Source organism: Meles meles, chromosome 3, assembly GCF_922984935.1.
Source record: "Meles meles chromosome 3, mMelMel3.1 paternal haplotype, whole genome shotgun sequence".
NCBI lineage: Eukaryota > Metazoa > Chordata > Mammalia > Carnivora > Mustelidae > Meles > Meles meles.
In genome coordinates, this window is record NC_060068.1 from 79,455,410 (window position 1) to 79,473,591 (window position 18,182).

The 18,182-nt window shown below is 36.7% G+C and overlaps 1 protein-coding gene across 1 annotated transcript in view; it reads left to right on the forward strand.

Moving 5' to 3' along the window:
* The window catches only part of AP3B1 (adaptor related protein complex 3 subunit beta 1), a 284,643-nt gene that overhangs the window by 23,922 nt on the left and 242,539 nt on the right, over positions 1 to 18,182 (forward strand). The window contains exon 2 of the mRNA XM_046000421.1: positions 7,249 to 7,324. Within this exon, the coding sequence (XP_045856377.1) occupies positions 7,249 to 7,324 (76 nt within the window). The remainder of the gene's footprint in view (positions 1 to 7,248; positions 7,325 to 18,182) is intronic.

Sequence of the window (18,182 nt, forward strand, 5' to 3'; positions counted from 1 at the left end):
TGAGAGTGTGTGTCAGTACCTAAAAGTGGTTGGGAAGGGGACTCTGGTATCTCATACTTGAAGGGAAAAAACCAAGTTTCCATTAGGCCCTGAATAAAATGACTCCTAGGATTGGAGAGGTTGGGTTGTCCTAAAAATTAGTGCCTTGTTATTCTTCATTGCTCACTTCTCTAACACTGGTGAAGAATGGTGGAGAGCTCTTGGGGAAAGTGTAAGGGGGGCAGACATGAACAAATGAACTTTCTTTTACTTTTGATATGTGTATATGTGATCAAATAGTCTTTTTTCCCCCTATCTAATTACTTCAGTTTTTTTGCTTTCTTACCCCACTAAGATTTTTAAGATTTTATAAGGAAGGGTTTAAATTTTTTGTTTATGGAAGTATACATGGTCATTAAGTCAAACAAAAATAAAAAGTAGAAGGAAAATAAAGTAGATGGGGAAAAAAAAACCTTTCGTGTGGTTCCATTTTTTTTTTTAATATATTGTATGTCTACTTCTCTAATTGAAGCAAACTTACCTTTTTTTTTTAAGAATTCATTTATTTGTCAGAGAGAGACAGCACAAGCAGGGAGAGCAGTAGGCATAGGGAGAAACAGGCTTCCTGCTGAGCAAGGAGCCCAATGTGGGACTCTATCCCAGAACCCTGGGATCATGACCTGAGCCAAAGGCAGATGTTTAACTGACTGAGTCACCCAGATGTATTATTTTTAATATTCCCTTTCAGTTACCTTTGCAGTGTAGAAGAGTGACAAGTTTTAAGAAGGGATTCTAAATGTAATCCAGTGAACGGTTATGGTATTTTATTATTTGGTAGTTGTATATCCTCAGATACAGTTTTTATGTATTGCTTTCTCTACTACTTGTGTATTTTCTAACTGTAAGTTTAGAGAAAAGTCACTGTTTTAATTATTTAACTATTTTTCTGTCCCATTAGTGGTCACCATTGCATTTAATTTTATGAGCTGCTTCGAAAAGAAGAGTGATTTTTTTTTTTTCATAATAAATTTCATTGCCTCTACTCTTTGGAAAAAAATGTACTTAGTATTTATTTGTTTATTTATGTTTTTATGTAATGACCATTTGTAACATTTACCTTCCATATTAGTTTGCTATGGCTGCCATAATAGAAAGACACAGAACCTATGGCTTAAAGAAACTTATTTCCTCCCAATTTCTGGAGGCTGTAAGTCTAAGATCAAAATGGGCAGTTCTGATTTCTTCTGAGGCCCCTCTCCCTGGCTTGCAGATGGCCACCTTCTTGCTGTGTCCTTACCTGGTCATCCCTTTGTCTTTGTCTGTGTCTTAATCTCCTACAAAGACATCAAGTCATGTTGGATTAAGGTCCACCCATGCTGATCTCGTTTTTTGGCTCAATTACCACTTTAAAGGCTCTGTCTCCAAATAGCCACATTTTTGGGGTTAGGACTTCATAGGAATTTTGGAAGATACACAACTTAGCCGGTAATAATGATCTGATTGATCATTCATTCTTGGTAAGTGCTTACTGCCTACATGAGGCTTAAATTCGTAAAGTGTGCAAAAACTAGTTAGTAGTTTTGTGTCCGGGCTTTCTATGTATAGTTAAAGAAGCTTATCTGGTTTATTCATAGACCTAAGCAAGGGTTTCTCATACTTTCTTTTTTTTTTTTTTTTAGATTTTATCCATTTATTTGGCAGACAGAGGTCAGAAGTAGGCAGAGAGAGAGGAGGAAGCAGGCTCCCCGCTGAGCAGAGAGCCCAATGGGGGGCTTGATCCCAGGACTCTGGGATCATGACCTGAGCCGAAGGCAGAGGCTCTAACCCACTGAGCCACCCAGGCGCCCCTCCTTTTAGTTTCTTTGGGAAGATTTTGCTTTGATGTACTAAAATACAATATGTAGTGATTTAAATTCTTGAGTAAGCATGAGTGACACTTAAATATAATATCTTGATTTCTGAGTGTAAAGTGGTGGCTTATCTGATCCTTCATAATGTTTTTCTGAGAAGTAGATTTATGTCTTTTGGTCTTCTTTTGGAGAACTCGGCATCTTATTCACACATGTGAATAAAACATTATGAATGTTTTTACTATTAGTTTTACAGAGGTATGATTTGCGTATAATAAATTATCCACCCAAAGATGGTAATTAGATGTTTTGACAGATTATCTATACCAAGTGAAGTCACCATCACAGTGAAGAAGATACAGAACATTTCCACCGTCTTATGGAATAAAGTTTTCTTACGTTGCTTGGCTCTCCATTTCTTCCTCTACTCCATGGCCCTGGGGTATGACTGATCTGCTTTCAGTCTCGATTAGTTTGCCTTTTCTGTAAGTTTAAATGAATTAAATCATGCTGTTTTGTGTCTGACTTCTTTCACTCAGAATAATGATTTTAAGAATTCATCCACTGTGTTGCATCTATTAGTAATTAGTTTTCATAGCTGGGTAGTATTCCAGTGTTTGGCTAAGTCATATTTTCCCAATAGGTATTTATATTTCTTACAGTTTTTTACTATTATAAATAAAGCTGCTATGAATGTTCACGTAAGTTGTTATGTGGAAATATGTTTTTATTTCTCTGAGGAGTGGAATCGACTGGGTCACATGATAGGCTTATGTTTAAATTTGTAAGAATCACCCAGCTTTCCAAAGTGTGTGTGTGTGTGTGTGCTTATTGTTGTTACAGTCCTACCAACAATATGTGCGAATTCTCATTTCTCTAGAGCCTTGGCAACATTTGTTATTGTCAGTCTCTTAATATCAGCTATTCCATTGGGTGTGTAATGATATCTCATTTAATAATGGATTTTCCTGATAGTTAATAATCTTAAGTGGGTTTTAATATGCTTACTGGCATTCCTGATCTTTTGTGAAATGTCTTCACATATTTTAACCATTCTTTTTTTTTTTTTTTTTTTTTGAAGGGTTTATTTTTTAGTAATCCCTTCAGCCAAGGTGGGGCTTGAACTTATAACTGAGATCAAGAGCCACATGTTCCACTGAGCCAGCCAGGCACCACTTAACCATTTTTTTTTTTAACCATTCATTTTTGATTGGCTTCTTTGTCTTCTTATAAATGAACCATTAATTGTTATATAACTGATTTTTTAGATTGAACTTAAGACTTTACTTGTACTTACTTGTGTGTGTGTCTTCTTTTCTGTTTTGTGTCATGTATCGTCATCACACCAGTAAAGATGCATAACTGTTCCATCTTGTCTTGCCCTTTTATAACCACCTTTCCCTTTTTTGATCTTAATGTGCAGCAGCCACTGATCTTTCTCCGCTTCTATAATTTGTATTTATTTTTTTATTCTATAATTTATAATTTTGTTATTTCACAATTATATAAATAGAATAATACAGTATTTAGCCTTTTAGAATTAACTCTTCTTTTTTTTTTTTTTTTTTTTTTAATATTTTATTTATTTGACAGAGAGAAATCACAACTAGACAGAGAGGCAGGCAGAGAGAGAGAAGGAGGCAGGTTCCCCGCGGAGCAGAGAGCCTGATGCGGGGCTCGATCCCAGGACCCTGAGACCATGACCTGAGCCGAAGGCAGAGGCTTTAACCCACTGAGCCACCCAGGCGCCCCAGAATTAACTCTTCTCACTCAGCGTATTTCTGTGGAGATTAATCAGAGTTGTCTTATGTATCAATAGTTTATCTAACCTGATGAGTGGTATTCCATGCTAAACCATTCATCTGTTGTTGGACATCTGGGTTTCCATTTTGGCTAACAGGGATGAAAGCAGCTATGAATTCCCGTGTGCAGGTTTTTGTGTATCAGTTTCCATTTCCCAGAGATAAATACCCAACAGTGAAATTACTTGGTTGTCCAAACTGCCAGAGTGGCTGTAACCCTTTAAATTCCTACCAGTAGTAAATGAGTGATCCAGTTCCTCTCTGTTCTCACTATCATTAGGTGTTGTTACTGTTTTTAACTTTAACTTAATCTTTTTTTCTTTCGAGAGAGAGCATATGAGAGTGGGTGGAGGGGCAGAAGGAGAGGGAGAGAGAATCTTAAGCAGGCTGCACACCCAGCGAAGAGCACAGTGCGGGGCTCAATCTCGTGATCCTGAGATCATGACCTGAGCTGAAATTAAGAGTTGGTGCTTAACCAACTGTGAGCCACCCAGGTGCCCCATTTTTTTTTTAATTTTAGATGAGAGCCATTCTGATATATATGTAGTTATATCTTGCTGTCGTTTTAATTTGTATTTCCCTAATAGGTAATGCAATTATCTTTTCATATGCCTTTTGCAATGTGTATTTCCTTTAGTGAATTGTTGATGTCTATATTAGTTTGCCAAGGCTGCCATCAGAGAATGCCACAGAACGGGTGGCTTGATTAACAGAAATTTATTTCTCACTGTTCTAGAGGCTAAACGTCTACCGTCAGACTAAAGGCAGGTTTGGTTTCTTCTCAGGCCCCTCTCCTTGGTGTACCAGTGACTGACATCTCTCTGTGTCCTCATGCTGTCCGGTTGTGTAGAATCCCGAAGTCCGACAGACTTCCCTCATTTTGTTTCTTCTCTCCCTTTTACTCCAAGCTGGCAGTGTCTCTGTGGTATAATCCCATCTCTCTCTGGGCTTCTGCTCTGTCACCTGATTATATTCATGAGTTAGTACCCATGATATCTTGGTGAAATAATTTTCTAGCCACACTTTTGAAAAAGGTTCGATGATGAGTTCTTGTATTTTGCAATATAGATAGGCTGAAAATTTTCCAAATCTTCAAGTTCTAGTTCTTTTTTGCTTAACATTTCCTTCAGTTTATCTCTCTCACTTTCATCATAAGAAACAAGGATAAACCAGGCTGTGCCTTTAATACTTTGCTTAGAAATCTTGTCAGCTAAATATCCAAGTTCATCACTTTTAACTTCCACTTTCCATACAACACTAGAAGAAAATTAGAAGACAAGTTCTTTCCACTTTATAACAAGGATTGCCTTTCTTCCAGTTTCTAATATCCAGTTTCTAATAACATGCTCCTCATTTCCATCTGAGATCTCATCGTAATCACCTTTAACATCCATATTCCTACTAACATTCTCTTTAAGGCAATCTAGGCTTTTTTGTTTTTTTGTCTTTTTGTCTTAAATATGCACCTCCAAACTGTTCCAGCCTCTATCCATTACTTAATTCCAAAGCCATTTGCACATTTTTAGGTTTGTTGTAGCAGCATTCCTTTTCTGGGTACCAAAATCTATTGGTTTGTTATGGCTGTCATAACAATACAGACTGTGTAAACAGCAGAGATTTACTTCTCATGGTTTCTCATAGTTCTTCCAGGATACTGGAATCCTGGATTGATTACTCTTGAGGCCTCTGCTTGGCTTACATTTGTCTCCTTTCTCTTTTCTCACATGGCCTTTTCTTTGTGGGTGTGCATCAGTGTTGTCTCTCTCTTTTCTTAGGACAACACCATTTTTACTGGATTAGAGCTCTACCCCTATGACCTTATTTAACCTTGCTGATCTCTTTAAAGTCCATAGTAAAGTCACCTTTGGGGTTGAGGAAACATAGTTCAATCCATAGCAATGTCTCTGTCCCTTTTCTAATTGAAATTTTTTTTGTTAACTGTTGATTTTGAAATTTGAAATATAGTCTGGATATTAGTCCTTTATCGAATATGGGCAATATGTGCAATATGGTTACAGATATTTTCACCAGTCTCTATTCTTTTTCTTCCTCTTAATGGGGAGAAAGAGGTTTTTTTTTTTGTTTTGTTTTTTTTTGTTTTGTTTTTAAAGATTTTATTTATTTATTTGACAGACAGAGATCACAAGTAGGCAGAGAGGCAGGTAGAGAGAGAGGGGGATGCAGGCTCCCCGCTGAGCAGAGAGCCTGATGTGGGGCTCGATCCCAGGACCCTGAGATCATGACCTGAGCCGAAGGCAGAGGCTTTAACCCACTGCGCCACCCAGGCGCCCCTGGGGAGAAGGAGTTTTAAATTTTGATAAGATCCAGTTTATCAGTGTTCCCTTTTATGGACTGTACTTTTGGTGTCAAGTGTGAGAACTCTTGGCCTAGCTATATAACTGTTTTAAAAATCAGTCCTTCCGTTTTGAAGGAAAAATGATTAGAGATTGCAAATTACAGATTTTCTTTAGCTAGGGGGAATATGTTGGGAGAATATGCTGGGAGGAGTTTCACTTAGGATAGGAGCAGATCATTTGTGAGCAAAATAATTTGTTGCGGATTGGGGGATGCCTGGGTGGCTCAGTCAGGTTAAGTGTCTGCCTGTGCCTCTGTCCAGTGTTTGGCTCCTTGTTCAGTGGGGAGCCTGCTTCTCCCTCTCCCTCTGCCTTCCATTCCCCCAGCTTGTGGTCTGTCTGTCTGTCTCTCTCAAATAAAATCTTAAAAAAAAATTGTTCTTACGTTTTTCTTTCTTTCAGTTTTTCTGTGTAAGGTAGTGATAGTTTTTGTTCTGCACTGTCTTTTAAGGATGTTTATATAGCAATTAGTTTTGGGAAATAGGAAGTGTCTATTTTATCTTACATGGTAGCATTGTCATCTGCTTGGTCAGTCCAAATTGGAAACAGAGTATTCTTACTGAGTGCCCCAGTCTCATTCTTCCCCGCCACTGCATCCCACTGATTTCAATTTCTAGGTAGTTCTTTCATCTATTCTACATTTTCATCCTTACTGCTAACTAACTACTCTGGTTCATCACCTTGTCTTCTCATTCAAGTGTTAAAATTGCCTTTACATCATTCTTTGATTAGGGAGTATCCCTGGATCCCTGGGTGTTTGCCCCCATGTTCAAGTGCTTTTTTTTTTTTTTTTTTTTTTTTTTTTTTTTTTTTTGGTGGAGGAGAGGTAGAGATTAAAAAGGGAAGGTAGGGATTAAAAAGGGATGGTGTGAGTGAGCCTTTCTTGATGAGTGTTCTTTCTTGAGAAAAGAAAATTCTTACTTTTTGGTTTATGAAAATATTTTAGTAGTGATTCAAGAATTTTTCTTTTTTCTTTTTGATAATTATGCAGAGGAGATTTTGAGATGAGAGAATCTTTATGCCTATGTTCACATAGATATTTTGCTCAGAACTGATGTACAGTTTTATATTTTTGTATGACTGTTGGGCTTCATTATAATGTAGCACTTCAATATTTGTAGAGTAGATGAAAATATATAATTAATTATATTTAAGAATGAAGTTTTGTAATATTCATTGTTTCTAATTTTTAGGAAATATATTTTAATAACTGTGTAACTTAAAAATTGAAATATGGAGGTTTTTTTCTTTTCTTTTATATAGGAATGAAGATCTAAAGCAAATGTTGGAAAGCAACAAAGATTCTGCTAAATTGGATGCTATGAAACGGATTGTTGGGGTAGGTAAAATAGATAATTTCAGTTTTGGAAAAGGGACACGTAGTGATTATATTAAATACATGTTAAATAATATATTAAGTACCAAGTCAAATATCTCATTTTCCCTTTATATTAACTTAGTATTTCCGGTCTAAAATGTTTTAGAAGAACTTTGGAGTGTCACAATTCCAATACTTGAGTTTTGCTTTTATTATTTTTGTTTGTTTTGTTTTTTCAGAGCTTAAGTTTTAATTCCATCTTTTCTGTGTTCTAAGTTCCCCATCTCTAATATCAAGATTTTTCTCCTCTGAGATAGAAAGAGCTAATCATTTTAAAGACAAAATAAGATTATTTACAAGATTATTTTGACTTCCTACATGGAGGGAGTCTAGATTAGTGAAAGGATTTTCTTGTGTCATTTAATGGCCTAATAATTGTGAGCATTCTTCTGTGTTTCAAGTTCCCTTACTACCAATAACAATGCGTTATTCAATTTAGTATCAGAAGTTTTTTGTTTTTTTTTTTTAATTTTATTTATTTATTTGAGAGAGAGACAGCACAAGCAGGGGTGGGAGCAGAGGGAGCAGGAGAAGCAGACTCCCCGCAGAACAGGGAGCCTGACACAGGGCTTGATCCCAGAGCCCTGAGATCAGCGCCCAGCCCAAAGGCAGATGCTTAACTGACTGAGTGACCCAGATGCCCTGTATCATAGAAGTTCTAATGAATATTAGTAAGTGTAAGAACATTAACCAATTTTCAGTTGTAATGTAAAATTCACACAATTTACTAATAAGTTATTAGAGGAGTTCAGTTATCAGTAAGCTAAAAATATAACGCAGTTCCTAATTGTATATAAAATTTTTAATAAAATGTTTTTGCAGTTTGTATTGTATGCACACTCTTTTTTTTGCATTCATAGTGAAAAACTGTTTAATTCAGTGATTGTCTAATGCTAAAGAGTTTTGATTTTTTCTCAGTGGAATTAAATTCACAAAACCTTTTTTTCTCATTGCTTCTTTGCTCTTTATCACTACCATTATTGATTTTATTTCCCACATATTTTTGTAAAATGTCAAAGTGTAATATACTTGTATAATTGCACAAATAAACTCTTATAATAAGGTGGCAACACAAATGAAACAGTATAATGTGACAACACAACTGAAACAATACTGTTTTCCAGAAGGAAATGGCTACCAAATGAGACTTTGAAATCTCCTTTCTTTTCTTGACATATTAAATTCAAATCACCTTTATGAAAGGTAATTATCAGTATCAATATGTTGTGTTAAAAAATGACTTGTTATGAAAATCAGATTTATAAAAATTAAGGACTTACTGTATCTGTAGAATACTTGCAGGTTATTTGATTCTTAAATTCAGGTTTATGTCATTTGGTAATGTAGGGGACATGTTCAAGATTCTTTGTAAATTTTTCAGTTGTTAACACTAAGCCATATAAATAATTGCATTTCTCGACAAGTAGTTCTTGCTTTACATGGCTTTGATAACACATAGATTTCAGTTAACATAGTTGAGTTAAATAATACCAATCCCACAACAACATGGTTCAAATTTCAGTTATAGGGCATATTAACAGAGTAATTGCATAATGTGCAAACTTCACCAGTAACTCTTTTTTTTTTTTCACCAGTAACTCTTAAATTCACAACTCACTGTATAGATAACAAATATGCATCATGATCAGTGACCAGTCATGTCACTTCTTTCAAAGTCTTTTATTGATTTGTCACTGTGTTCATTACTTGGTTTATGTACAGACAGCAAAACATGTAATTGTGTTCCCTCCTTGCTTCCCAGTGAGAAACTCACTTGACATTTTATAAAAGTAGATAATGAGAGATTTGGTCAGCAAAGATGAAAATGCAGCAAAGAAATAAAAAATGTTAATACTTGGGATGCCTGGGTGGCTCAGGCAGCATCTTTCTCCGTTCTACGGTCAGTTCAGGTCATGATCCCAGAGTCCTGGAATCGAGTCCTGCTTCTCCCTCTGCCACCTGCTTCCCCTGCTTGTTCTCTCTCTCTGACAAATAAATAAAATCTTAAAAAAAAAAAGTAGTAACATTGGAAATTAAAATCAGGTAGAATGTAAATGGAGTTATAGAGAAAGAGCCAAGAGTGGGAATGGTGACACACCCATTTTTTGAGAGACTCTAATTATGTAGCTGGAAGAATGTAGTAAAGGTGAGCTTTTCAACATAAGTAAGGGAAATGGTTGTGATGAAAGGATGAAGATATGCCAGAGAAAGAAATGCTGCCAAAAAACCTTCACATTAGAGGAACTCTGGGAGATAATTTATAATATTGGAAGTGCCAAGAATTAAATGTTGGAAGGTGATACAAATTTGGACAGGAGTGTGGTAATTTACTAAGACATAGAAAAGATGCTTGCTCTGTATCTTACATGGTGAGAATAGGCAAACCCATTCAGACCACTCTTGCTATGTTAATTTCCAGTGTTTCTAATGTTCTAAATTACAAGGTACTAAATAAATGTTAGTTTAACTGTTTTTCAGTTTCCTATACATTATAACAGAGTTTTAATATTTTTATCAAAATTTTAAAAGTTAAAGATTGATTGCAAGAGTTATAATTGATTATCAGGTTTGCTTTGCATGGTTTCAGCTTGCTCTCCTGCAGGTTACGATCCCTCACTACCATATAAAGCAAACAGTGCTCTTAATTTCATTAAATTTTGGCTTTTACATTCCATATAGAAAAAATTATTTCACTAAATCTGAGGATACTGTGGAAATTCCTAAATCTGAAAATGTGGGATTTGGTAATTTTTGAAATTACTCTTTCAAACTGATAAATAAAAATTGATATTCTCATAATCTGGATTATAAAAATATAATTTAGGTATAAATAATGTATCATAAAGAAATGTAAAAAAATATATAAATACAGCCATATATGCCTAGTACTTACAGACTGTCTCTCATTAAGAAATTTGCATAAAGGTAAATTTTATATTTGGTTTTTTAACTATAGAATGATGAGTAATTGAAAATTATTCTTTCACTTTGTATAATACCCTCAAGATCTATCCATTTTGTCACAAATGGCAAGATTTCTTCTTTCTGATTTCTGAATGCAAAACTCCATTACATCTATGTATCTATATTTATCCATTCATCTGTTGACAGATTTTTGGGTTGTTTCTGTATCTTGGTTACTGTGAGCAGTGCTGCAATGAACATGGGAATATAGATATCTCTGAGATAGCGATTTTATTTCCTTTGGATATATACTCTGAAATGGGGTTGCTGAATCATATGATAGTTCTATTTTTAATTTTTTGAGCAGCCTCCATACTGTTTTCCATAGTGACTGTACCAATTTACATTGCTACCAGTAGTAGAAAGGATTCCCTTTTCTTTACATCCTAGCCATCACTTGTTATCCCTTGTCTTCAAGGTGATAGTTATTCTAAGAGGCTTGACAGTAATACCTTTTTTTAAGTGTATACAATGTTATATGTCAGTTACATCTCAGTAAGTGTGAAAGAAGTTATTCTTCGTTATACAAGTGTAATATATATTATACAAGATGTAAATATATATATGTAAATTTTCAAATAGTATTGAGGCATAAAAAGTGAAAATTTCATCCTCTGGATAAAGTTTAGAACCAAATTCTCAAGTTCTGTTAAAAATAGTTTTTAAGGGACTCCTGGGTGGCTCAGTGGGTTAAAGCCTCTGCCTTTGGCTCAGGTCATGATCGGGTCATGATCTCAGGGTCCTGGGATCGAGCCTGGGATCGGGCTCTCCGCTCAGCAGGGAGCCTGCTTCCCCTTCTCTCTCTGCCTGCCTCTCTGCCTACTTGTGATCCCTCTCTCTGTCAAATAAATAAATCTTAAAAAAATTTACAAAAACACCCGAACTCTGAAACTACTTTTAATTTTTTTACTTGTGATCTCTCTCTCTGTCAAATAAATAAAATCTTTTAAAAAAATAAAAAAATTTAAAAAAATGCATTTAGCCATGTTGCAGCATAAAATAGTCAACACATAGGAATTAATTGAATCTATACACTAACAATGAATAGTCCGAGAAGGAAATTAAGAAAATTGTCCCATTTACAGTAGCTTCAAAAGGAATAAAATAGTTGGGAATAAACTTACCAAGGGGACAAAAGACTCATTCCTTGAAAATTATTAAACATTGCTGGAAGAAATGAGAGAAAATATAAATAAATGGAAAAATATCCTCTGTTCATGGATTGGGAGTCTTGGTATTTTTAAGATGTTAGTATCAAAGTATGTATTCAGTGTAATTCCCTTCAAACTCCCAGTGATGTTATTTGTGAAAACAGAAGAATCTATCCTAAAATTCATATTGATCCTGAATAGCCAAAACATTCTTGAAAAATTTATAATTTTCACACTTCCTGATTTGAAAACTTAATTCAAAGCTACAGTAATCAAAACGGTGTGGTAATATGACAAAGACAGAACTGACATAGCATGCAGAAATAAACCCTTATATAATATGATCAAATGATTTTTATCAAGGGTGAGAGACCATTCTCTCATTTGTTAAGGATAGTCCTTAACAAATGTTAGAATCTGGATATCCACTTGCAAGAAAATGAATTTAGACCTCTGCCTCATTTTGTATGTATGTGTTTATACACACACACACACACACACACACATATGTGTATGTATATACATATATATATACTATAGTAAAGGCAAAATGAGTTAAAGACCTAAATGTAAGAGCTAAACCTATCAGTCTTATCAGTCTTTATTGGTCTTATTAATTCTTTCAAAGAACCAGCTTCTAGTTTCATTAATGTGTTCTACTGTATTTCTGGCTTCTAATTCATTGATCTCTGCTCTAGTCTTAATTATTTCCCTTCTTAAGTGTGGGTTAGGTTGAATTTGTTGTTGATTCTCCAGATCTTTAAGGTGTAAAGATAGTTTGTATATTTGGGAATTTCTCTGTTTTTCTTTTTCTTTTCTTTTCTTTTCTTTTTTTTTTTTTTTTGAGTGAGGCTTGGATGACTATGTTTTTCCCCCTTAGGACCACTTTTGCCATATCCCATAGGTTTTTGGATCAATGTGTCTTCGTTATCATTGGTTTCCATGAATTGATTAAGTTCTTTGATTTCGTGGTTGACCCCAACATTCTTTTTTTTTTTTTTTTTTTAAGATTTTTATTTATTTATTTGACAGAGAGAAATCACAAGAGAGGCAGGCAGAGAGAGAGGAAGGGAAGCAGGCTCTCCGCTGAGCAGAGAGCCCGATGTGGGACTCGATCCCAGGACTCTGAGATCATGACCTGAGCTGAAGGCAGCGGCTTAACCCACTGAGCCACCCAGGCACCCAACCCCAACATTCTTAAGCAGGATGGTCTTTAGCTTCCAAGTGTTCGAATTCCTTCCAAACTTTTTCTTGTGATTGAGTTCCAGTTTCACAGCATTGTGGTCTGAGAATATGCAGGGAATAATCTCAGTCTTTTGGTATCAGTTGAGACCTGATTTGTGACCCAGTATGTGGTCTGTTCTGGAGAACGTTCCCTGCACGCTTGAGAAGATTGAGTATTCTCTTGTTTTAGAGCGGAAGGTTCTGTTTATATCTATGAGGTCCATCTGGTCCAGTGTATCATTCAAAGCTCTTTTTTCTTTGTTGATTTTCTGCTTAGTTGATCTGTTTGTTGCTAAGAGTGGAGTGTTAAGGTTTCCTGCAATTAATGTGTTATTATCAATATGTCTCTTTCTTTTGGTTAACAGTTGGCTTATATAGTTGGCTGCTCCCATGTAGGGGTCATAGATATTTACAATTGTTAGATCTTCTTGTTGCATAGACCCTTTAAGAATGATAGAGTGTCCTTCTGTGTCTCTAACCACAGTCTTTTCTAAAATCTAATTTGTCTGATATGAGAGTTGCTACCCCAGCTTTCTTTTGAGGTCTGTTGGCATGAAAGATAGTTCTCCATCCCTTCACTTTCAGTCTGGATGTATCTTTAGGTTCAAAATGAGTCTCTTCTAGACAGCATTCTCATTTTTTTTATGAGTCCTTTCTTTTTATCCAGTCTACAACCCTCTGCCATTTTATGGGAGCATTTAGGCCATTCACATTGAGAGTGATTATTGACAGATAAGATTTTATTGTCATCATGTTACATGTGAAGTCCTTGTTTCTATGGATGGTCTCTATATGTCTCCCCCCCCCCCCCCCTTAACATTTCTTGTGAGGCCGGCTTAGTGGTCACATATTCTTTCAGTCTCTGTCCTGGAAGCTTCTTAACCTCTCCATCTATTCTGAATGACAGGCTTACCAGATAAAGAATTCTTGGCTGCATATTCTTCTCATTTAGTACCCTGAATATGTCTTACCAGCCCTTTCCAAGTCTCTGTGGACAGATCTGACGTTATTCTGATGTTCCTTCTTCTGTACATAAGGACTCTCTTCCCCCAACTGCCCTTAAAATGCTTTCCTTGGTTCTAAAATTTGTGAGTTTTACTATTATGTCTGGGGGTTGATCTGCCCTCATCGATGTTGAGGGGTGTCCTCTCCACCTCTAGGACACGATTTCTTGTTTCTTCCCCAGATTAGGGAAGTTCTCTGGTAAAATTTGCTCAAATAAATCTTCTGGTCCTCTCTCCACCCCCTCAGGGATCCCGATAATTCTGACATTGGAATGTTTCATGGCGTCATTTATTTCTCTAATTCTGTTTTCATGGATTTTAAGCTATTTGTTCCAGGTCTCCTCCTGCTCCTTCTTTTCTATCAGTTTGTCTTCAGGGTCACTAATCCATTCTTCTGCTTCACTAATCCATTCTTCTGCTTCATTTCCCATAGCTGTTAGAATATCTAGATTAGATTGGGTCTCCTAATACAATACAAAAATGATAGCATTTTTAAGTTCTGCCAGATGTGCTCACACTTCTGCCTTTAATGAATCTATGTTGCCATTAATAGTTTCCTGTAGCCTGACTATTGTCCTCATAACTGCTACCCTGAAGTCTATTTCTGACATCTTGTGTCGATCTATATCCATTAGATCTGCTGAGAGGCCATTGTCTCTGGGTTTTTTCTTTGTTGGGAATTCTTCCTCCTTGTCATTCTGTTGAGTTGTGGTTGAGGGGATGTGTAGCTGAAAATATGAACCACTACCTAGGCAGAGTGCACCCTGGGAAGTTTCAGAGCAATCGGAAGTCACTGCCAAAAAGAAAAAGAAATGAAAACAAAAACCCAGCCAGAATGAGCCCCAAGAGTAAGATTTATAAAGTACGAAAACAAAAGCAAGCAAACAAAAGACCGATAAAAGAAGAAAAATACCCCCCACAAAAACCCCAAAATAAAAAGAGGATGGTGACAGGAAGGTGGTTGTAATCCTTCGATATGAGGAAGAAAGGGTATTTCAGTTCTTCCTGGGAATATCTTGTTATCTTTGTTAGAGAACTCAACTTTCCAGAGATAAGTGAAATTAAAACTGCTCTATATATAAAGGTAGTATTGAATAGGGAAAAAAAAGTACTACATTAAAGCTTATATCTGTATATATTAAAAAAAGGAAAAAGAAAAAGTGTACGTATGAAAAAGTTACTATGGAATATGTTGTATTAAACACCTATTTGAAATGGTAAATAGGTAAAAAAATAAACAAGAATCATGAAAAAGAATTTAAAAAAAGAGAGGGAGAGTAAAGTATCTAAGAAATATACAGGCTGTGAGGCAATACCAGGAGCTTAATACACTGTTTTCCCCAGGTGTTGGGATTTTACAGTTTTATGGGGACCCTATGGGTGTTTTCCTCTTGTTTCCCCTTTTCAGCTTGTCTTTGCTGGGAGGGCAGCTGCATTGTTTTTCAGTCAGTCCTGCTTGGCGTAGTTGTCCTTCCTCCTGTAAAGGGGCTGGGTCCCATGGAAACCGGTTTCTCAGGCTCTTGTTCTCTGGTGGCTTTTCCGGCCTTTTCAGAGGGTCAGAGCAAAGTAAACTGTTGGCACCCAGGCCTCTGCCTCAGAGAGAAGACACAGTCTCCTCCTCTCTGAATGATCCAGAACACACAGACTCCCCCTCTGCAAACTCCGTTGAGTACTGCAGCCTCCCAAAGGTGATGCACACCCCCAGCAACCATCTCAGTGGTCAGCCAAGGCCCCTTGCCTGTCTCTGTACCCACATGACACCAAAACAGCAAGTGATGCTGGTCTGGGTGAGCCCGGTCCTTGTGGCTGCCATTCCTGGGACCACTGACTCAATTCTGCTCCAGGTCCTGCCTGTGGTCCTGGGACCTTGAGCTTAGGTGCTGCATGCCTCTTGCTGCCAGGTCCCAGTAGTTGTCCCTTAAACCCTTTTTTTCTGTTTGAGTGCTGTTATCAGTCCTTTCCCATCTTGCAGCCACTGGCCCCCAAGCTATCGTTGGTCCCCAAGTGCAGGGCACTTTTGTATTGGACTATTACTTTCCAATGGCTTGCTTCTGGTGCCTCCCTCCCCCATCTGTTTATCCTCCGATATCCTTCTACGTGATCCCAACTCCATCCTTTGTACCTTTCTCCCTACGTGATTCCAACTCCATCCTTTGTACCTTTCTCCCAGCTCCATCCTTTGTACCTTTCGGCTAATGATACTCTGCCCCATTAGAGATCCAGAAATGTATAAGCTTACATCTCAGGCCGATTTCATGAGTATTCAGAGTGCTCTGGTAGTTATCCAGCAGAATTCAGGGGACTGATTGAAATAGGGTGCCCTACTCCTCCACCATCTGGCCCCTTCCTTCAGAAACCCACTTTTAATATAAAGATGTATATTAAAAATATAAGGATGGGAAATATATACTAGCAAAACACTAAAAAAAATAAGAGGGCAGCTCCCATCTCCACCCTAGCACTTTGATTTCTGATACAGTCCCTTTTTTTTTTTTTCTTTTTAACCGGTACTCTCTTTTACCATCTCACATATTAAATTTATTTATTGTCCCTCACCGTCATTAGAAAGTAAGCTCTAATGGGCAAGGATTGTGTATTGTTCACAGTTGTATCATCAGTGCAGTAGTCCCTGGCATGTAGTGCTCTCCCAGCAAATATTGTTAAATGATTTTGACTATAGGATTTTTTTCTTCTGTCATCTGTTAACATTTTTTTGAATAGTAAGTGTTCTATAGAGCATTTGGGGAATCCTTAGGATAGGATCTCTGACTTCAGGTAGTCATTGAATAATTGAAATAATGGGCCCCAGAGAACATTTGGTCCCTCTCTCCTTATTTTACAGATGAGGAAATTGAGGGAGGTGTAAAAATCATTCAAAGATGTTTTAGCTGCAGTATTTTGTGAGCTTTTTGTACTGGTCAGCAGATTTACAAAATACTTAAGTCAGAGTGCCTGGGTGGCTCATTTAGTTAAATGTCTGCCTTTGCCTCAGGTTGTCATCCCCTTGCTTCTGGCTCCCTGCTCTGGGGGGAATTTGCTTCTCCTCTTCCTCTCTGTTTGCCCTTCCTCCCACTTGAGCTCTCTTTCTCTCTCTCTCTCTCAAACAAATAAAATCTTTTAAAGAACCCAAAATACTCAAACCATAATATGACAGGTAAGGAAATAGAATATAAAAAGACTAGCTTGTATAGAGTATTTTTAAGCTATCCTGTAGAAAGGTCTTATTGGGAAATTGCTAGCTGGGATTATAATGGTCAAAATATCAGATAGTATATTTTAAAATGTGTCATAAATTTATAAAACTAATAGTTTCCATAGTTTTTGGTAGTTTCCTAGATATAGTGTGTAACAAAAAAAGAATCTTTTTCCAGGAAATTATCTTATAGTTTAAACTTTATTTTGTAGCTATCAAAGTCTTGACTATTAATAGATATAAAGACATTCTGGGAATGAGAGTATAGGAAATGGGGATATAGGTAGACATACAACTAAATTAATAGAAATAAAACATAGCACATAGAAACTTCCAAATGAAAAATGTGAATTAAAAAGATTCTAGGGGAAATTAGAAATAGATGACATGGTAGGCCGGGTATTAGGAGATGACTCAGGAAGGGAGTGTGATTAGAATTTGGGAGGAATGTGGAAAGTAAAAAGAATTGAGTTGGGGGTGTGACATAAGTAAAGGCATAGAGAAGCCAGAGAATGTTCCGGTAGTGGTACGTTTTTACTTTGTCAAAAGCATTTGTGTAGAACAATAATGATTTATGTGCTTAAAAGGGATATTGCAGACTTTGAGGGCATTTAATATTAAGTTACATGGTTTGGATTTTTTTTTTTTAAGATTTTTATTTATTTGAGAGAAAGGGCATGAGCAGGGGGAGGGGTAGAGGGAGAGTGAGAAGCAGAGCAGGGAGCTCAGTGCAGGACTTGATTCCGGGACCCTGAAATCATGACCTGGGCTGAAGGCAGAGGCTTAACTGACTGAGCCACCCAGGTGCCCAACAGTTTAGATTCTTAGGCAGTCAGGGGTTTTGAAATCTTTCAGAGTGACTGATTTTTACAGTAGTGTTTTAAGCTTGTGAAACTGTCAGTGATATAAATTATGGACAGGAACAGGAGACTGTTAGAAAAAGTCCTGTCTGACGTGATAGTGACATATTTTAGGGTAGTAAGAGTGAGAAAGGATTAATGTGATTGTATTAAAAAATCACAATGGGACCTAGTTATTTTATAGATTTGAAAGAGCCCAAGATAATTCTTTGGTTTCTGGTATCTGGGAAAATTGGTGGAAATAGGAAGTTACAGCATGAATGTCATTTTATCAATGAAAAATAAGTTTGGTTTTAGACAGCAAGTTTGAGATGAGAGAGATATCTAATGATGTCCAGTTATAGAAGTGGAGCTAGGGCTCAGAGTTAGGGCTAGAGTTTGGGAAATTGATCCCCATAGTGTGTGAAAGTTAAGTCCAGAAGG